This window comes from Convolutriloba macropyga, chromosome 9 (genome assembly GCF_964194025.1).
Source record: "Convolutriloba macropyga chromosome 9, txConMacr16.3, whole genome shotgun sequence".
Lineage (NCBI taxonomy): Eukaryota > Metazoa > Xenacoelomorpha > Acoela > Convolutidae > Convolutriloba > Convolutriloba macropyga.
The window spans coordinates 49,128,245-49,151,013 of NC_134476.1; the positions used below are offsets into that span (position 1 = coordinate 49,128,245).

Consider the following 22,769-nt stretch of genomic DNA (forward strand, 5'->3'; position numbering starts at 1 on the left):
ATAGTTCCTGTTCCCCAACTAATTTTGGACATTAAAATTAGAGAACAAAAAAGAACTTAATAAAACTTCAAAATTTCTCTCTATTTACAGATCAATAAGTAAGAATCTACAATTTTAACAAATTTGCAGCTTTAAAGCTAACTCCTGCATACAATGAACGGGTTTCTAATTCGAACGATTCATTCTGCCCCTCGGTTTACAAATTGGATTTTATAGTGACCACTGACCGTCTGATTTTTGACGCTCTTCAATAATGTTTTTAAGATATGAATTTAATTATTTATTTTTATTTAAAAAATCACCTTATGATAGAACATGGCCTATTTAATTTAACTGAGCAAAGTGCTTCATTTTTACAAGGAAACTATAATATTTAATATCGGCAGTTTAAATACCTTGTTGAAACAAAGTTTTTCTCCAATCTGAAACAAGAATTTTTTTTCGCTGTTTCTTTTTTCCTTTTCTTAAACATCAGAACACTTTTGCCTCAAAAAATGCAAAAGGAGCACAAGAGCAATAAAAACAAGCCAAAAATGCACTTAATTTCCAATGGAATTGAAATTAGGTGCGAAATGGTTTTCACAAATGAGGATATCGTGGTTCATCAGAATGCGAGGACTCATCGAGAACTTGAGGACATCTCAAAAGCAGTACAAGGAAAATAAAAAATAAAGTTAAATGGAAAAGCCAGCTGTTGTAGTCTTTCTTCTCTCAATATTAAGTTTATTTAATAATATTTCTTCTACATAGATCTGAGTTTTCCATGCTCAATTGACATTCTTTCTATAAAGAGGAATTTCAAATTTTCCTGTGTACTTGAAAAAAAAAATTTTGGATGATTTTAAATTTTTATTTCCTATTTTAAGGAAATTCTATACAAGGGTCGGCAAGGCTATTACTATTATTCAGAAAATAAAATCTGTTCAAGAATTCATGTTTAAAATATCATTTTCTTAATGGTTTTGTCTTTAGATTTGATGTTTCAGATTTCTTAGTATAATTTTTTTGCACTTTCAGTGCTTTCTCTTCAATTTTACAGTAGTCTCATAAAATTATAACCCAAATTTAGCTTATAATTTGTTGCACAATTAAGCTTATATTTAGTCTCAATTCCGTTACACACTAATAAAGTAACAGTCGCCTTTGTATTTTTCGACTGAACATAATTGCAGAAGACCTATTAGAGGTTCCTAAGGTAACAATGAATATCTAGAGTAAAATCGTTAGTTGTCACAGAATTCTTCAAGATAACGAAAGCTTTCTCTCATCTATGAAAAATTTTCCCTTATTTATTCATTACATTGCTAAAAAGGAGCACAGTTTGCGAAAAAAAAAGATTAATTGGAATCACTCTTAGTTTCAAAAGTTTCCTCATACATTCTCAGTTCACAAAAAATGCTGAACTTGAGTGTCCGCTACTACAGTATTTTTAATTGAGAATTTTGAGCTTTAAGATGTGAGCAAATTAGTTAAAATGTTCGTATTGTGTAGAAAACCTATCTAATTCCTTTCAGCATTGATCCAGCGCAGTGTCTTGAGCTTGATACTTCGATGTCATGATTACGACAGTTTTTTGAGAAAAAAGAAGCAGACGCTCATCCTGCAAGATTCCTGTATCTGTTATGATTGTACGCAATTTTTAAAGACTTTGGTAAAGTCTTGCAAGATACCCACTGGTTTCAACCAGCAAAATTGCTGATATAAAATAGCTGCTGCTTTTGTATTATTTTGATTCAACGTGGCTTATAATGCACATTCCCAAGAAAACTTGTTCTAAACAATTTTCTCGATTTTTTGAAGGCATCTGTTTCAAATTATGGCCTCTTCCGACAGGTTACCTGCCTAGTATGTCTCAGAATCTTTTCACTTTGCATCGGCAGTTACATAGAACGAGCCATTAGATGTAAAATTGTGAACCCCGATCTTACAGGTGCAAACTATATATATAGTTGGGGAACAGTCGCAAAAATTGATTTGTTTAGATTTAATAATAGTTAAAAGATTAGTGCGAGAGTTTCAATCTGACGATGTGGATTTCTATGAGACTATCTGCTCTAGTGGGTACTATACAGCTGAGTATAGTGAAAAATAATTATTAAAAGGAATTTTTTTGAAAAAATATAACTCCATTACTAGCGTCTACTGGTACCAAATTTTAAGAGTTAACTTATTCACTTTTGCAACCACATTTTACTTTTCTTTTTTTAACACATGGTACGGTATGCAGAAACCATTCAGAGATTTTAAGGGTTCTGAAATTTTTAGCTAAACCAAAAGTCTGGTGGGTGCCATGAGCTCTGAAAATATGCTTAAATTTGTGTTTTTGTAGATCACTACCGCCCCAATGACGTCAGGATGCGACTGATCCTTCCCCAGCAGCCAACCAGCGTAGACCAGTCAGATACCTCCCGGATGTCATCTGCAGTAGGGATGCCCACAGGGGGACAAGAGGGTACTGCGTTTCCAAACATCTACCAGGGACAACCTGTTACCTTCCAATGTAGTAGCAATGGATTCCCTAGTTAGTATACATTTCAGTTACTTTTGTTCTTCTTTAACCCGGACCAGGACCACATTCTATTTCAGTACTGAACCATGGTATTTCAACTCATGGTGTTTAGTACTACCTAGAAGCACTAATCATGGCTCTTAAAGCTTTTTATAGAAGAGTTTACAGAAGAATTTTAGACGAGTTTTATTCTTGAGATAATAAAATCGCTTCAAATCCCTTAAATACAAATGAATCATTATTATTCAGTACTGAATTCGCAATTACAGCTGAAATGTACTGATTCAGCGCTCAGACGCTCTGATAACTGAGCCGGAACATGAACATATAGTATGATACAAAAGAAAGAAGTCCTGTATTTTCTCTGTTTCAGTACTGAAGTTCACTATGTGTTATCTGCGGTCAATATGATTCATAGTTAATAATCAAAATAAAAAATGGTTTAAAAGCGCAAAACTTAAGCTGTCCATAATTAGTCCTAATAAAAGCTTCGATTGATGCTTAAATCGGGTAACTTCGATTCTGTAAAACGTCAAAGCAGTTCCCAGGTTGAGGTCCAGACCCAAATTTGCTTCTGATCAGACTTTCCAGACCAAAATTATCTCTGATCAGACTTTCCAGACCGAAATTATCTCTGATCAGACTTTCCAGACCGAAATAATCTCTGATCAGACTTTCCAGACTCAATGTGTTCTGATCAGACTTTCCAGACCGAAAGAGTTCTGATCAGACCATCTCCAGACCATGGTCCAGACCCAAAATCAGACCATTGTCCAGACCTTAATCAGACTATGATCAGACCCATTTTCAGACCCAAGTAGCCTCTGATCAGACTCAGTCGAGACCATCTCACCAGCTGACCACTCTGATCAAAAACACTCAAAATTGCCACCGTCAGCCCTCCCATCCTTTACCCACAACACTTACATTGTCCACTCTCCTCCCCCTAACGAGTTGAATTCCCCTCTCATCAGCCTTCTTCTCAACCCTAACCCCATCGCTTGACCCCCACCCACAACACACACGCACACACACACCCACACACACACACCCACACACACACCCACACACACATACCCACACACACATATATACCCACCCACACACACACAACTCACACAAACCTTGGTTGAGATTTTACTGCAAAACTAGCTATAAAATAAAAGATTTGCGATGAATTTGAATAAAAACATTAAACTTGCGCTCATTGCGATGAAAAATATTGACAGGTGAAGTTTTTCCACGCGCTTGTGCGGCAAAAAAATTACCGCAAAAGTTGAATTATACGACAAACTACCGTTGAACTCACCGCTATTCTTACAACGTTTTACCAAAGGAATAGTTGTATTGAAAAAATGCAACAATAGCGCTGATTAATCAGCAAACTTTAAAATATTAAAAAAGAAATAACAATATAATGTATGTCGAACATGCAATCGATAAATGACCACCTTATGGATAGTTATCAGCTTATGAAGCGCACATAAGCATTTCAATCAAAAACGTTTTACAAATTTTTTAGATAAAACTTTACAAGAGAGCGAAGAAAGAGTCGAACTTCATGAAAAACGTTTGTTAATAACTTTTTGAAGACGACAATTTAGAAAGTCTATTATAGATCAGTTTGTTGCCATGATAATGCACCTTATAAGTTTTTGTAGAAATAAATGCCAATTGTTGGATTTTATACAAATTTTTCAGAGCATTTTCAAAAAGATTTTCCTTGATGTGTTCTCGTTTTCTTTGATTTTTTTTCGTTTTGACCACAAAAACCTTAAACCATAGTCCATTAGGTTTTAAAAAACTAACACTTTCATGTTTTGGGTCAAAAACGAAAAACATGACTTCTGATGTCTTTATTTTCAAATACGATGCTTATATGTTTCTTTGATGTGTTCTCGTTTTCTTTGATTTTTTTTTCGTTTTGACCCCAAAAACCTTAAACCATAGTCCATTTGGTCTTAAAAAATTGACACTTTCATGTTTTGGGTCAAAAACGAAAAAAAATCAATTCTGATGTCTTTATTTTCAAATATGATGCTCATATGTTTCTGTGATTTTATCGGTGTTTTTGTATTTTTTTGGTCGCTTGCGGCCAATTGAGTGTTGACGGACCTTGATTTTCAATGAGATATTAGACTAATGAAGTTTAACGGAAAAACGTTCGAAGTCGCCTCTGATCAGACCCAATTGCGCTCGGAGTCGCCTCTGATCAGACCCAAGTGCGCTCGATGAGGTTATGATCAGACTATCCTGCGTTCGAAGGCGCTTCTGATCAGACCCAATTGCGCTCGAAGTCGCCTCTGATCAGACCCAATTGCGCTCGAAGTCGCCTCTGATCAGACCCAATTGCGCTCGAAGTCGCCTCTGATCAGACCCAATTGCGCTCGAAGTCGCCTCTGATCAGACCCAAGTGCGCTCGAAGTCGCCTCTGATCAGACCCAATTGCGCTCGAAGTTGCCTCTGATCAGACCCAAGTGCGCTCGAAGAGGTTTATGATCAGACCCAATTGCGCTCGAATCCGCCTCTGATCAGACCCAATTGCGCTCGAAATTGCCTCTGATCAGACCCAAGTGCGCTCGAATCCGCCTATAATTAGACTTTTCAGACCAAAATGACCTCTGATCAGACCATCTCCAGACCATGATCAGACCGTAGTGCGCTCGAACTTCCGAAAAGACCCTGTAATTTCGGTCTGGGATCACACGGGTGTGCGCCCGACTGGGTCTGATCAGAAGTCAATTTGGGTCTGGACCTCAACCTGGGTTTCTTCAATTTGATGTGCCATTTCAGGAATAGGTCACCAGTAATTGTCGAATGTTAGAATTTCGATCAAACTATAGTCTTAAACTTAGTGAGAATTAGAAAGAAAGTTTGACTTACCAGATTAGAAAGACAAGCAATTTGATTTTGATCAAAGAAATTATATAAAAGAATCGTCAAGAAATGGTGCTGAGAATCAATATTCGGTTCAAATTGGTGAATCTAGATAACTATTATTAGAGTTAGATTAATTGATGTAAAATCTTCCCAGCATGTATTAAATGATGATGATATCTCCGGAAGTGTGAATGAATTCTCAGAAAAGTGCAAATGCATTCCATTTATGGTTCCCTTTGCGACTGATTTGCAGAAGCAAACCATATTGGGTAACCTTTGCGACCCCCACTATAAATCACGGTGCTAAGATTAGTTTTGTATCTTGACTTTTTCACACTGATAATGGGTATATATACAGCTGATTTTTGACCCTTTTTTCATCCCCAAATTCAAATCACCATCTTGATCTAATAATCAGATCTCTCCTGTAAATCTCTAAATTCTACTGTAAAATATCATCTTGTTATTCTCTCATTTTTGAGAAATTAATTCTTTTACTTAGTTAAAAACGCTTTTTATTCCGCTTGCGAAAGTCCATAACCCAACAGGTTATGGGCCCAGCAATTTTCTAAGTCATAAAATTAATTTCCAAAACAAAACTAATTTGTTGTTGACAGTCATAATCCTTTTCTGCTTAGTACCTTTTCTTTTCACAACTGTTTTGCCTGCTCAAACTTCAATGGATCAACAGACAGTGAAGCTGCTGACCTACACAGGAAAGGCACAGGACTTTCCAATCTGGAGCACAAGATTTGTGGCGATGATGCAGACGAAGGGACTCTACAAATCACTACTGGGGACAGAGGAGCAACCCAATGAGCCTGCGCCACTGGCCAATGGGGCAACCAATGATGAAAAGAAGAACCACAAGGTGCTGAAGGATGCATATGAGAAGGAAGTTGCAGACATCAAGGAGAAACGGAACAATGTGTGGTGCCATCTGGCACTGACTCTAGATGCAACAACCCTCATGCTGATGAGACATGACTGTGTGGGAGATGATGGCATTGGAGATGGAGCAAAGGCTTGGAAGCTTTTGCAAGAGAGATTTCAGAGTGTGGAGACGCCGACAGTGGTGACTTTAGTGGCACAGCTTGCTCGACTGCAGCTCGAGGATTCTGAGGATTTGGACAGCTTCTTCATCAGAGGACAGGAGTTGCTCACAAGGCTACAAGAAGCAGGGGAAGCAGTCTCAGAGACCCTCTTCAACGCCTTGGTCCTCAATGGTCTGCCAATGAGGTATGAAAGTTTTGTAATACAGGAAAGCTTCAACCCGGCAACGAACTTCACAGAGTTGAGGAAAAGGCTGCAGAACTTTCATGAGAGCACGGTGCAGAGACACAAGGGACAAAGTGGTTCAGTGGCACTGGCAGTGAAGCGTGACTTCAAGAAGGGACCCAAGAAAGGAAACTGCTTTGTGTGTGGGATCCCTGGACACTTTGCCAAGGACTGCAGGAAGAAAGAGACAGCACAATGCAGCAAGTGTGGTGAGAAGGGTCACCTAGACAGGGCATGCAAGAGACAAAGAGATGGAGGCAAACATGAGTCAGTGGCAATGGGTCCAACATTGGCTACACCAGACGAGGAATGCTGGGCAGCTCTTACCCAGTGGAAGACAGCAGGCATGCTAGTGTACAGTGGTTGTACAGATCACATAGTGACGAACATCGATGCGTTTCTGGACTTTGTGCCCATTCAATCAGTGGTCAGAAATCCCAACGGAGAGGCTTCCAGAGTGGTGGGCAGAGGCTGTGTGAGGATCAGCATACCCTCAAACAAAGGGGAATTCCAATGCGAACTCAAAAATGTTCTGTGTGTGCCGGACTATTCTTCAAACCTCCTATCAGTCTCAAGATGCACGGAGTGGGGACATAGCTTCACTTTCGAGAGAGGAAACAGCTGCATGAAACTCCAGAAGGGAACTCGGGTAAAACTAACACAAGAAAATAATTTGTTTTACTTACCCTGCAGCGTTCTAGAATTCAAGATGAGTTCCAACAGCGTGAAACTTGACAGTGCAAGGAAGTGGCACAGACGATTGGGTCATTTGAATCAAGCAGATGTGGTCAGGAATGCACCAGAGACAGTGGGGGAACTCGATGATGTATGCAATATGTGTGCATTGGCCAAGATCACAAAGACTCCAGTACCAAGAGTGGCAGAGACCCAAGCAGAAGAGAAGCTGGAGAGGGTGTTCACAGACGTGATGGGACCTTTCAGAGTAGAGTCACTGTCAGGGTTCCGGTTCTGCATTGTGTTTGCAGACCAGTACACGAAGTTTGTGTTTGTGGACTTGCTTAAGGCAAAGAGTGAAGCACTGGCCAGCCTGAAGAAATTTGTTCTCAGTGAGGAGACGCCCAAGAAGCTGAGGCAAGACAATGCGAAGGAGTTTCTCTCAGAGCAGTTCGAGACGTACTGCTTAGATGCAGGCATTCTACAGGAGAAGACTATACCAGAGACGCCACAACAGAATGGGTTAGCTGAGAGGTGCAACAGGACACTGCTGGAGATGGCAAGATGTTTGCTCATTGACTCAGGACTTCCAAAGATGATGTGGGGAGCAGCAGTTCTTCACGCAGCAAGGATCAGAAACTTGGTTGTGAGACGAAGAGGAGAAAAATGCCCAGCAGAGCTGATGAGAGGTATAAAACCTAAGCTTTCAATTAGTAAATTATCTATTTTTGGTTGCACAGTCTTCATGAGGAAGAGGGACAGAGAAGTCAGCAAACTTGAACCCAAGGCACTGGAAGGAAAGTTTGTGGGTTACACTGAAGGAGAAAACGGATACCTGGTGTACATACCCAACACACGTAAGGTGATGGCAGTTCGAGATGTGATCATCAAGGAGTCTGAAGTGGGCTCAATCCCTGACAACAAAGAAACGGCGGACCTACTAGATGATGCGTCGGAACTGGGAATCTGGCACCCAGATGATGGTCATCAAGACGATGACAACAGAGAACGACAGGACACATCTACTGCAATAAAGGAGGAGTGGCATGACGCAGGGAGCGTGAATACTCAAGAAACAACACTGAGACAAGAGGCCTCGGATGTTGGAGAAACAGCACTAGATGTAGAATCTACTGCAACATGAGGGAGTCACAGAGACTCAGATTCACTGGAAGACAGTGACACAGAAGACTTCTCACAGTTAGAGACAGTTGGCTTCAATGAAGATGCACTGGAACACGCGGACAGAGCGGAGCCCAGATGAGGGACACGAGCAAGGAATGTTCCGCAATTTTTTGGAGAAGTCAGGACCCATCTTGCTGTGACTGAGGGCGACTATGTGGAACCCAAAACAGTCTACGAAGCCAAGCAAGGTGACGATTGGGACCAGTGGCACCGGGCAATGAAGGACGAGTTCAAGGCACTCCAAGACAACGAGACTTGGGACCTAGTGAGACCACCCACAGACAGGGACGTCATACCGGGCAAATGGGTTTACAAAGTGAAATTGGGACCCAGTGGTCAAGTGGACAAATACAAAGCGCGCTATGTGGCGAAAGGCTTCAAACAAGTGGAAGGACTGGACTACTTTGAGACTTTTGCGCCTACCTGTAAGCCAGAGACATTCAGGATTCTACTTCAGCTAACAGCGAAGCAGGGCAATGTGATGCACCAATTTGATGTCAAGACTGCTTTCCTGCACTCACCAATCGAGGAAGAAGTGTATCTGGAACAGCCACAGGAGTTTGTAAAACGCGGATCAGATGGGGAGAAGTTAGTATGTCGACTAAATAAATCAATTTATGGTTTGAAACAGGCTGCTAACAACTGGTACAAAGAGCTGGCAAACTTCCTACTGAGACAGGGGTTCACCAGAAGCAGGAACGATCACTGCTTGTTTGCAAGATCAGAGGCAGAGGATCACACCTTCATCTTGGTCTGGGTTGACGACATCATAGTAGCATCAAAAAGTATGACAGTGGTCTCTGATGTCAAGAAGGCACTAGAAGCAACCTTTCACATGGAAGACAGAGGGAGACTACACTGGTTTCTGGGTCTAAGAATCAGACGAGAAGAGGGCAAAGTCACAGTCGACCAAGAACGCTACATAGAAACAATGCTTGAGCGGTTTCAAATGGATCAATGCAAATTCTCAAGAACTCCAGCTGATTTGAATTTGAAACTTCAGACAGCACAGAACGGAGACGAAGAAGTGGACCAGAGGATCTACAGAAGCTTGGTTGGATCACTTCTGTATCTGGCCAAAAAGACGAGGCCAGGCATCATGTTCACAGTCAACATTCTGTCCAGACACATGAATGCACCTACCAATCAACACTGGATGTGCGGAAAACGACTTCTGCGATATCTTCAAGGTTCAAAAGGTTTAAAACTTACTTACACAAAAGAGGCTAGTTATGATTTAGTGGGGGAAAGTGATGCAGACTGGTCTGGAGACGTGAACGACAGAAAATCAACAACGGGCTATTACTTCAAGCTCAACGGACGTGGCGCAGCACTCAGCTGGGGTGTCAAGAAGCAGGCCACAGTTGCTCTTTCTTCATTAGAAGCAGAATATCAGGGCATGGCAGCAGCAGTTCAGGAAGCACTCTACCTGAAACAACTTCTAGAGGATTTTGGCATCCAACAGAAACGTCCAATAGCAATTGGAGAAGACAACCAAAGTTGTATCAGACTCTGCCAAAACCCAGTCATGCACAAAAGGAGCAAGCACATCGAAACAAAGTTTCACTTCATCCCTGACAAAACGGAGGATGGGACTATTTCAATTCATTACGTTCCTACAGACAAAATGGCAGCGGACATCTTCACAAAGTCCTTACCCGTTTCGAAAGTGGAAACATTCAGAGCAGTTTTGATGGGAACAGACTCTACGCAATCAGCTCAAGTCTGAGTGGGGGTGTTAGAATTTCGATCAAATTATAGTCTTAAACTTAGTGAGAATTAGAAAGAAAGTTTGACTTACCAGATTAGAAAGACAAGCAATTTGATTTTGATCAAAGAAATTATATAAAAGAATCGTCAAGAAATGGTGCTGAGAATCAATATTCGGTTCAAATTGGTGAATCTAGATAACTATTATTAGAGTTAGATTAATTGATGTAAAATCTTCCCAGCATGTATTAAATGATGATGATATCTCCGGAAGTGTGAATGAATTCTCAGAAAAGTGCAAATGCATTCCATTTATGGTTCCCTTTGCGACTGATTTGCAGAAGCAAACCATATTGGGTAACCTTTGCGACCCCCACTATAAATCACGGTGCTAAGATTAGTTTTGTATCTTGACTTTTTCACACTGATAATGGGTATATATACAGCTGATTTTTGAGTCCTTTTTCATCCCCAAATTCAAATCACCATCTTGATCTAATAATCAGATCTCTCCTGTAAATCTCTAAATTCTACTGTAAAATATCATCTTGTTATTCTCTCATTTTTGAGAAATTAATTCTTTTACTTAGTTAAAAACGCTTTTTATTCCGCTTGCGAAAGTCCATAACCCAACATCGAATGTTTTTTTGTCTCAGCAATGCTTGAAAAATCACAGACCTATTTTAAGATTAAAAGCTCCTCACGCTTGCATTCTTGCTGCTCATTTCGTATGCCTATAACTAGAAAAGCATTCCTGTTATTACATGGCATTGGTTGATTGACTGATTGATTGTTTAGGTCCTTCCCTCAACTTCTACCTTGAGGGAACTCTCATCCCTGTATTTGCCAAAAACTTCAACAACATCGAAGTTCTAGACGTATCCATCAGCCAAACAGGATCTTCCAGGTATGTTTATTCCCCAGGAAATGAGACTTAAATGGAACAGTGTAAGCCTCTTCGGAATGAAGTCCTCAGATTTTTGGAGAGGACGACCCTAGACTGACCTCAACTCTACGAAGAGACAATATCCAGTGGGGAAGGGGGTATTTAATTCAATTACAATTAAAGTCAAAGAATCGAGTTGAAGTCCAGTCAAGCTCATTACATTGGCTTAGCCACAAAAAATCCTTTCCAAAAAAGTGCAAGGTTCGGGTCTCGATCCGGCAACCTACTCAATCCATGGCTACAAGATTGTCTACTCTGCAACTACTGTCGAAGACTTCTAAATTTAGAGGTGTATATTTAAGCACTTAATGCCATCATTGCAAATTAAGGTCGATGACAGTTTTTGATGATCAAGTTAATTTTGAGGACAAGTTTTAGATAGAACCATTATTTGTTGTCAAAGACAGCATGATAAACAACATCATATATAAGTCGCTTGTTTAGACACGAAACCACCGAAAAACACCGTGCGATGACAGAACATCTTGACAGTTTTTCAAACCAAAAAAAAACAAAGTATTCGCCGACCAAATTGATTCAAATGTTTATTTGAGTTGACGATATGTTCATATATATTCATTAAAAATATAAAAGGCAATGAATACCGGAATGCTTGTTCCAAGAAAAATATCTTTTTTTCGAACTTATTTTTTTTGTTGACAATATTCTTAAGATAATTTTGCTGAAGAAAATTCATTTCAAGAAAATTATAATTTTTGAGATAAAATAAGTTGTTTAAGTTCTGTTTTTTTTGTCTCCCAATGAATAAGTTAACTCTTCATTGACCAGGCCATATAATTTACTGTTTTTTCTACCCAAGTAGTTTAAAAAAACTAAATGACAGCCTAGTTAGTTTTTATATAAAGTCAGCTTTGGCGCATCCATATGCTTAGAAAACAACACCAAAAATTAGTAATCTTAGCGGTTTTTATAACGCGGTATGATTGGTGAAAAATATTGTCTAAAAAAACTGAACGGTATATAAACAAAACAGTGTCGAAAATGTTTTTTTTTCAATTTTCAATATAGTCCGATGCGCTTAACTTTATCAACGTCTTGCAAGACTCAGTGTAGATGCACTTTTGAGGTTTTGTCAACTGAAACTTCCAAAAATTCTTTAAAAACCAAATGTCGGACTAACTATGCATCTGCTTGATGATATCGTTCAACTGCTTGCCACGTTTTGAAACGGAATTTATTCAATCTGAAATTGTCTAGGGAATAAAACACACGAAAGAAAAAACCACGGTAATAATCACCCATATTAGATATCATTTTTGCTCATGGTGATTTTTTCATATCAAGTCGCACGGGCCACTAAAATATCTCTATGGTCCGCGAGGCATGACCAAATTCACCAAATGCACAGCCCTGTAAAAGTGAAGGTTTCTGTCCGTTGTTTTTTTACTTGGGTTTTTTCTTAATTAAATTTAGGAGCTGAGGATTTTTTCAGTAGATGCCAATTTCCAAATCCAACTTGCAAGAATTTTTTGATGTTTTTCGGTCCCAAAAACAATCATCCATTAACATTTATTATTTTTAAATAATTAACAATTGCAAAGAACGGGCGCCTTTTTAAATTATCTGACTAATTTACTTTTCCGGTAACAATATTTGACTTGAATTCATAGATCATGGAAGTTTCTCAGTTTTGCCAGTAATTGTATTTTTCTCAGTTTTCTCAGTTTTTCTGACAATTTTCTCAGTTATGCCAGTAAATTAAATTTAGGAGGTGAGGATTTTTTCAGTAGGGGCCAATTTCCAAATCCAACTTGCAAGAATTTTGATGTTTTTCGGTCCCAAAAACAATCGTCCATTAACATTTATTATTTTTAAATAATTAACAATTGCAAAGAACGGGCGCCTTTTTGAATTTTCTGACTAATTTATTTTTCTGGTAACAATATTTGACTTAAATTCAAAAATCATGGAAGTTTCTCAGTTTTGCCAGTAATTGTACTAAAATCTGGTTAAATTAAAAGCTGTGAGCAAAAAGCAATGTCTGACAAGTTATTCATTCGATGTAAAGAAATTAGTTGAAGAGATATTTTGTGTTAGAATAGTTCTTTTTTTCGAATGATATATAACTTTAAGTGGCTACCGAGGATTTTATACCGTTAGGAAGTGAAATTCAAATTGCAGTAAGTTTTGGTCTCACGAATTATACATTCAATTATTCGACGTAATTTTTTCGGATTCTCCTGCGGCAGTTCAAAGGCTTTTTGGAGTTTCATTGTTATTTTGTTATCCAGTATTTTGGGGTGTTTCAAAATTGTTTATTTTTTCATGGTTTTAAAATAATTTTTTGATGGACTTTGCTCGCTTATAGTGAATTACATCATTAGACATCAGAATACGTATTTTTTCTTGTTTTTTGTATTACCACAGTTAACTGTGTTGAGTGTTCTGTTGAAGAACCTGAATTCGTCATTTTTTCCAGTGCGGGTAGTTTTTGGTTCTGCATCTTTTTTTCACCGTGTGTATATGGGAGTTAGTTTTTCGCCGATCGTTTGTTCTTAAATTGCTTGAAACCCTAGATTGAAATGATCTTATTCATTTGTTTGAAACCCTTGTGTTCTTTCTAATGCCATTTTTTCACTGCTTTTTGGTGGTTTTAATCTATAATTTTTTTAATCTTCAGAATTCGAGTATCAAATGTGGTTAACTTAAAATCTATGAGCAAAACGCAATGTCTGAAAAGTTATTCATTAGATCTAATTAAGTAAGTTGACGAGATTTTTTGCATTGAAAAATGCGAATGACATATAAGTTTAAGTGGCCAGCGGGGATTTTATACCATTAAGCAGTGAAATTCATAGTGCAGTAAGTTTTGGTCTCTCGAGTTATTCGAAGTAATGCATTTGTATTCTCAGTTGCAGTTCAAAAACTTTAGTGAGTTTCATTGTTATAATGTTTGCCACTTTCTTTTATTGAATCCAGCGAATAATTTTAAACTGAATGTTTTTAGATGTATATTTGAATATTATGAAACCTTTTTTGAACGATTGTAGTTATTTTTAACAAAAAATATATATTTTTCAAACAAGAATAAATAGAGATTTAGTATAATGAAAATACTTCAAAATCAGTATTTTGATATGAAATCAAAACGAAACTTCAATGATGCTTTTGATGAAGTTTTTTCCGATATTACTGCTAGGGTTGTCTTTTTAGTTCAACTTTTAATGGGCAGGTTTTGGTTGAACAAATTGATTCGACAACGAAAGATCATATAAATTTGTTAAATCAGCTTCAGCAACAATCAGATTTTGGGGTGTTTCAACAATGTTTAATGTTTCATGGCTTTAAAATGTTTTTTGATGGGCTTTGCTCGCTTATAGTGAGTTAGATCATTGCAAATCAGAATACGTATTCTAATCTTGCTTTTTGTATTACCACAGTTAACTATGTTGAATGATCTGTTGAAGAACTGAATTGTTCGCTTTTTTCTAGTGCGGATAATATTTGGTTCTGCATCTTTTTTTCACCGTGTGTTTATGGCAGTTATTTTTTCGCCAATCAGTTTTTCTATATTTGCTTGAGACCCTGGATTGAAATGATCCGATTCATTTGTTTAAAACCCTTGTGTTCTTTCTAATGTCAACATTTTCTCTGTACTCTCCTTTGGTGGTTTCAATCTATAATTTTTTCTAAATCTTCAGAATTCGAGTATCACAAGATGTTTGTAGGTTACTTGATTGTAATGGCTGCTCTTCCACTTACGACCAGTAAAGGTCCAAATCTTTCCGACTGTTTCAGTGGTTTTTAATTTTGTTCAGATTTCATGTTTTTGCAATTAATTTTTGTTACGATATCTGCTGTGATGCTACCCCTTTGTCTAATTTGAGCAACTAATTGAGCAACAAGTAATGCAACGGCATTCGAGAGTATAGCGGATAATACAGTTCACAAAAGTTAACAGCAAAAACACAATATCCGGACAGATTTGAAACCGCTGAAACGAACTGGGCGGTGTAAAGTTTTCCTTGACTTTGATAGGAGAGCAGCCGTTACATTTGGTCCGCCGACCCGGACAGTGGAAGGCAAACTGCTGTCCAACCTGATGAAGAGATTGCCGAAGGCAACCCCAAAAGAGAATCAAACAAATCAACAGCAACAGGCTAGTGAGGCGAACAGAAGAGTGCAATTCACAAAACACGTTGAAGAATTGACCTCTTTTAAACGGAACAAGCAAAGCAAACAGCAACCAGGCAATTCGAGCACAACCAGCAGAGAGGAGCTTCAATCAACAGCTCACAGGTACGACAAGAGATTCCGAGACTTAGTGGAAGAAGTCAACACTAAAAGAAGTCTTGGCTACAAAATTATTGAAGATTCAGATCGACCCAACAAACTAAAGGTCCTCTATCAACAGACTGTCCACCTCCTAGAGGAAGAAATACCCAAGCAACTGCAGCGTCGAAACAAGCTTGTGCCCTACCAAGCAAATTTCGTTGAAGAACATCTGAAGGAAGCAAGGAAGTGCAAAGCAAGTTTGGACTATCATTGGCTTTCATATATAAGCAAAGGCACGCAACCAGAAATGAATGCAGAGCTAAACAACGCAACCCAAACTGTGAATGACAGCGAGAGCCACAACAACTACCCAACGGACAGCCCAGTTGCTCAAATAGTGCAAAATGGAGCAACAGCAAGTGGCCAAGAGACGGAGAATGTTTCGGAAACATCTTCAGCAAAGCAAAGTCGAGAGGAAAGGATGAAGAAATTCGATATCGAATTCGAAACCAAGATGCGACTGGAACAAGCACGGTTTGAGCGAAGGAGGCTAGAGCTGGAAATGCAAATGAAGGAACTGGAAGCCAAGCATCAACTACTGGAGGAAGAGCGCGAGCTAGAGCGCAAAGTGAAGAGAACAGCATTAGAGAACGATGATGCTCGTTCCCAATCAACTGGTGCTCGACACAAATCACCCTTCAACTGGACCCCCAGGAAGAGAGATGTATCAGACTGGGCCAGCAGAATCGACAACCTTCTAACACCAGATCGATCAACAGCTCGCTTCGAAGTAACCCCTGAAGTGAACAGGCAAAGTCACTTCTCACGATATCGCAGTTCACGAGACCGATCCTCAAGTGTTGAAGACCGAGACGTTTCCCCCAGAGCTAGTCTATTACGATACAACACTGGCTATTCAGGTAGTAGTAGCCTACCAAAGCTGAAGTTGAACAACTTCGACGGGAACCCTCTCGAATGGCCGGAGTGGTCTAGTATGTTCATTGCTACAGTGGATCAACGACCAATACCAGATTCAGAGAAAATGAGCCATCTGAAGACTCTTCTGACAGGCAAGGCAAGGTCAGCAATCTCTGGAATGGGCTATTCTGGACAGTTCTATGGTGCTGCATGGAGCATTCTGGAGAGGAAATTTGGAAGGCCTCATGTGATCATTGATGCACAACTGGAGAGCCTTCGCAAAGCAAGTCAGGTGAAACCACACGACTCAACAGGTCTGATCAGTTTCTCAGTTATTGTTTCGAACTTTGTGAATGTGCTCAAAGAGTACTAGCAGATTGGTGATCTGCAATCAAGCTCGACATTGTATATGGCAGTAGATAAACTACCCCAAGTTCTCAAAGAGAAGTGGTGGTTCTATGTTGATGATAAAGATGAAGATTGGCCTGATCTGATTATGTTTGAAAAATGGCTATCAAGGTTAGCATTCGTGCACGAAGGGTTTTCAGCTTTCAAGGGAGAGCGAAGAGAAGAAGACCGAAGAAGCACAAATTGAGACAAACGGTTCTCGAAAACGTCGAACTTCAGTGCAAGTTCCAACGTGAAAGAAACGAAGCAAACGCAAAGTGATCACTGTCCACTAGCTGATGGCACTCATAAAGTATGGAACTGTCCACTATTCAGAAACATGAGTGTGAATGATCGGTACGCAGCAGTGAGGAAGCAACGCTTATGTTACGGATGTCTAGGCAAAGGGCATGCAATCAAAGATTGTAAAGTCAATGCGTGCGGCATCCTTGGATGCATCAAGAAGCACAACCGATTGCTGCACTCAGAAAACCAGTCAACGTAAGCGCAGCAACAATAAACCAGAGTAACGAACTTACTAGCTTTCTTCAGATAGTTCCTGTCTCAATACAGAGCGGTGGCAACAGGCTGAACACATATGCTTTCCTCGATAGTGGATCAACGGTTTCATTCATCGATCAAAGTGTGCAAGAGAAGTTACGAGCCCAAGGCACCGATTTGACGCTCAACATAGCTGGCATACACGGAACGAAGGATCTTAAGACAGAAAGGGTTCCTCTCAAAATAAAGGGAGTACATTCAAAGGTGCATTCAATCGAAGCGTTTGCACACCCGTCAATCTCCTTGGGAAACACAAACTACAACTACAACAAGCTGAAGCAAAGCTTCAACCACTTGAGTGTTTTACCCAACAAAAGCTTCAACTTGATGGAAGTTGGCGTCATCCTTGGTCAAGATGCTTATGAGCTACAACGACCATTGGACTACAAGATAGGAACACGAAGTGAACCTTTCGCCGTTCTAACAGAGCTAGGATGGGTAGTCAGTGGACCCATGACGGTCAAAAGAAGACAAAATGTTTGTCATTTCGCCTTCACTGAAGATGTGAAAGTGGCTGAGAATATCCAAACCTGGTGGGACATAGAAACCTATGCTTCCAAAATCAACGTCGTCAGTCAGTCAAAAAGGAACTGCAGGCACAAAAGGTGCTAGAGAGTACGACAAAGTTCACAGGCGAGCGGTACGAAGTGGGAATGCTGTGGAGTGAACCAGAGCCAAACCTACCGAACAACTACAGCTCAGCCTTGGGTCAGCTTTACTCATTGGAGCGAAGATTCCAAAGGGACCCAAACCTGAAGAATTTGTATCAGAAGTTAATAGATACAGATGTAGAAAAAGGATTCGTAAAGATATTGGACGAGTCCGAAGTGAAGTCGGGAAAGAATGGTATTTGCCACACCATCCAGTGCTAAACCCGAACAAGCCTGGCAAAGTAAGACGTGTTTGCAATGCCGCATCCAAGTACAAAGAAGTATGCCTGAATGATAAGCTACTAGCAGGACCTGATCTGCTACATGGGTGTATTGGAACAATATTCAGATTCCGTGAAGGACCAATAGCCCTAACAGCCGACATCGAATCGATGTTTCTACAAGTGCAAGTTCCTGAACAGGATAGAAGTTGCTTGAGGTTTTTATGGCGTCCAAGAACTAACGAACCTGTTCAGATATACGAATATCAGCGTCACGTATTTGGAGCTAAGAGTTCTCCATCTTGTGCGAACTATGCTCTCAAGCGAGTGGGACTGGACAACGAAAAAGAGAACCCAATAGCAACCAAGGCAATACAAAACAACTTCTACATGGATGATTTCATCAAATCAGTAGAAACCCCGGAAGAAGCAATTGAAGTCTTCAACCAACTACAACCTCTTCTCTCACAACATGGATTTGAATTGAAGAAGTGGATAAGCAACAATGATGCAGTTACCGAAGCAATCCCAGAAGACTTGAAGTCAATCAGCAACACAAAGCAAGTCGAAGTGGAACCCAGTACGGAGGGATCTTCAGTGCTAGGACTACAATGGACCGTTACTGATCACAGTCTTCAAGTATGCAGAGGTACAAACAAGGAAGTTGAAGCACCTATAACCCAGAGGAAGATTCTGTCACTGGTATCTTCAGTATTCGACCCGATCGACTTGTTTGCTCCGTTCAGTGTTCATATGAGACGACTTCTGAAAGGCATCTGGACTAAGAACGGACAACATTGGGATAACGAAGTGGAGCCTAGTGAAGAAGAAGAATTCCTGAGATGGAAAGAACAACTTCCAATAGTGGCTGAAACCAGCATCGATAGAAGATACTTCAACAGAGAGAGGGATAAAACCGAACTTCATGTGTTTGCTGACGCATCTGAAGACACGATGTGTGCAGTGGCCTATCTACGTTCACAACCAAAAGAATACTCAGCTGACTTAGCATTTGTCATTGGAAAATGCAGAGTGGCACCGATGAGGCATCTTTCAATACCACGTTTGGAGTTGCAAGCGGCAGTCATGGCAGTGAGGTTGAAAGAACAGATAGTCAAGGAAAATGAAATGAGGATAAATAGTTGCAGTTTTTGGTCAGACTCAACTACGGTATTGCAGTGGATACACAGTTCCCATCGCAAACAACAAGTGTTTGTGGCCAATCGAGTAGCTGAGATACTAGATACAACTGATGTTTCACAGTGGAAACATGTGAGCGGTATCAACAACCCAGCGGACATTGGCACCAGAGCAATCAACATTGAAAAACTCAAGAGAAGTGAGTGGCTCACTGGGCCGGCCTGGTTGAAGCGACCAGAAAGCGAATGGCCACAGCAGGTGAACCTCATATTTGCCTCAGATGAAGAGAATATACCCTCGTCAGTCTTCATGATACAGGCTGAAGATAAGAAAGCTGTTATCCAGTGGGAACGATTCAGTAACTTCAACAGACTAGTAAATACAGTGGTATACGTACAGCGAGCATTGAATAAACATAAACCAGCAACACTCGTAGTCAGCATTGAAGAAAGAGAAAAAGCAAAAGCAACAATCTTCAAGTTACTACAGCGAGAACAGTTTGGTGAAGAGATGAAATCTCTCAAAGCTGAAAAGGAAATTCCAAAAGTCAGCAAAATTCTACAATTCTCCCCCTTCCTAGATGAGGAAGGACTTATTCGAGCGAAAGGCAGAATAGGAAAAAGTCAATTGGACTTCAATGCAAAGCATCCAATTCTGCTACATTGGAAACATCAGGCGGTTGAATTATTCTTGCGAAACGCGCACAAGGACAATCAACACGAGGGCACCGAGCATGTAAGAAACATTGTTCAGCAGACGATGTGGATTCTAGGCATACGGAACGCCTTAAGATCAATCAAGAACAAGTGAATTACCTGCAGAAAACGCAGAGCACAAACGATAGCACCAGTAATGGCAGGTCTACCCGAAGAACGGTTAGATGCTTCTACAGCTTTTACAAATGTTGGAGTTGACTACTTTGGCCCTTTCATTGTGAATATTGGGCGAAGAAATGAAAAGCGATGGTGTTGTCTTTTCACATGTCTAACTATGAGAGCGGTGCATATAGAAGTGGTACCCAAGTTGGACACAGATAGTTGTCTCAATGCAATAATGAGATTTATTGCTCGAAGAGGCAAGCCGGAGACGATCATCAGTGACAACGGGACAAACTTTGTTGGAGCTGATAGAGAGTTTGCAGAATACGTTGCGGCATGGAACAAAGAAGGGATCGAAGAACATCTAATTCAACGAGGGATCAGATGGAAGTTCAACCCACCCGCAGCACCTCACTTTGGAGGAGTATGGGAGCGGTTGGTGAGAAGTTGCAAGAAAGCAATGTATGCAGTGTTGGAGAACAGATCAGTCACTGAGGACGTTCTTTCAACAACGATGTGTATTGTTGAACAGACTTTAAACTCAAGACCTTTGACTCCAGTCAGTTCAGATGTTAATGACTTGGAGGCATTGACCCCAATCACTTCTTGCTTGGCAACAAGAACGTTTGCTTACCCTACCTACCATGCGCGGAAAAATTTGTTGATCATCGAAAGCTCTTTCGACAAACTCAAGCATATGCAAATCTCATATGGGACAGATTTCGTAAAGAATATCTGCCAACTCTGAATAATCGGCAAAAATGGCGTCTACGGCGAGTGAAACCCTTAAAGAAGGCGATCTCGTTTGGTTGATCGAAGACAGCGATAAGCGTGGATATTACAACCTAGGTCGAGGTACTGAGACCATCGACGGGTCTGACGGTGTGATTCGATCAGCGATAGTTCGAACGAACGACGGTGTGTACAAGAGACCAGTAGTGAAGCTCGCCCCAGTACTACCTGGAAAAGATGTTTTCGCGATGGAAAACAGGGCCGGCGATATTGCGGCTGAGCTTAACAACTCAGAAAATAAATTGAATAGCGCTCCAAGGTCACTTCAAGCAGTTCAATTTAGAATAGCATGACAAGCGAATTTAATGCTACATCCTACTGAAGCCATACAGATTTGTTCAACATTTATATTTAGCAACTATTATTAGTACACAATCGTCATTCATGAAGTCAAACTATAACTCAAACTCGAACTACCTCAACCACCAGCAAAACAATACTACGACTTAACAGTATTGCATCAGATTCTTTACGATTGGATTGCGAATCAGCCTGTTATTGATACAGAATATTCGACAAAACCTCTACATGGTTAACAAATTTCCCATGACATCAAATTTACACTGAAAAAGTGACGTTATTGAAAAGTGTTCACATTTTGTCGACATCATTATCTACAACCAATCAACAGTTGAATTTGACATGTAAGTCCACGTGACTGGCAGCATAAAAGGAGCTTGAAAAACTACCAAAAATCAGTTGAAATCTGCAATTTTGGTTACATTTAACTAACTTACAGTGCGTATTGAAGCACACTTTCTTGAGCGGTAAATTACTTGTTATCTTGTTTTGTTTCTGTAGATCATATTAGTGATTGTACAGTTTTAACTTTACTTTGACTTGTGAAACGAGAATTAACTTTGATATTCTCAAAACTTTCTTTCTGAGGAACGAAGTTCCTAAGTTAGAGAAACTTTGTGCAAAGCACTTAGTCAGTTGTTCTTACTGGCTTTAACGAAGCCTAGCCTAGTTCAGCATTGGTGTTATTGAAACCAATAGAGAGACTTGCTAATTCTGATTTTTGAAAAATACTATTATCAGATTTGCAACTGGTAAGATATCCTGTTTTACAACTGCTTACTGCAGCAAGTTGAAACCTTGCATAGTTATAGCCAAGCTATAGGGCTACAATTTGTATGAACGGGATTTCCTATATTCGGTTTATAAATAGAGTTATTAACAAAACTCAACAAAAATTTGATTGTTTCAATTTGAATTATTTGTTATTCTGAGAGAAACAAATTTGTCATACAGCAAAGCTGAGCGGTTAGTTATCAGAACTAATTGAGCAACAAGTAATGCAACGGCATTCGAGAAAATAGCGGATAATACAGTTCACAAAAGTTAACTGCAAAAACGCATTATCCGGACAGATTTGAAACCGCTGAAACGAACTGGGCGGTGTAAAGTTTTCCTTGACTTTGATAGGAGAGCAGCCGTTACAGACTGATTACGAAAAAAAAACTTTTAGGGGTTCCATTTTCCCTTCTATTTACATTCAATTCAATGATTTTTTAGCGGTTCAACTGTCAGTGAGCCAAGTTCTTTCTCTAATTTCGCAGGTGTTCTAAAACACGATTTTTGCGCCGAAAGTTATCTTTGTTCTCCCAGTCCTTCGGTGTCTTTTTTTTCATTTTCCGCTTAGGAGCATTTCTCAAAATGGTGACGCTACTTGATTACAATAGAATCTAACTCTAATTACTAATTAACAATCACAAAATATAGATGATTTACTCCTAATTGTTCCTACAACATTTTCGAAAACTTAGTATTGCGCAAAACGCAATGCCAACGCCAGCGTTTTGGTTTTCTTTTCTAGTTCTAATGAGTGAATTGGAAACCAAATTGATGTTTTAAAATACA

The 22,769-nt window shown here is 39.7% G+C and overlaps 1 protein-coding gene across 15 annotated transcripts in view; it reads left to right on the forward strand.

Annotated features, from left to right (window-relative positions):
• LOC142345818 (uncharacterized) overlaps positions 1-22,769 on the forward strand; it is a 401,292-nt gene that overhangs the window by 189,103 nt on the left and 189,420 nt on the right. For all 15 annotated transcript variants that reach the window (XR_012759357.1, XM_075398196.1, XM_075398205.1 and 12 more), the window contains 2 exons: positions 2,330-2,521; positions 11,036-11,144. Coding sequence is in view for 14 of the 15 variants with exons in the window: in XM_075398196.1 (XP_075254311.1) it covers positions 2,330-2,521; positions 11,036-11,144 (301 nt within the window). In the remaining variant the exon portion in view is untranslated. The remainder of the gene's footprint in view (positions 1-2,329; positions 2,522-11,035; positions 11,145-22,769) is intronic.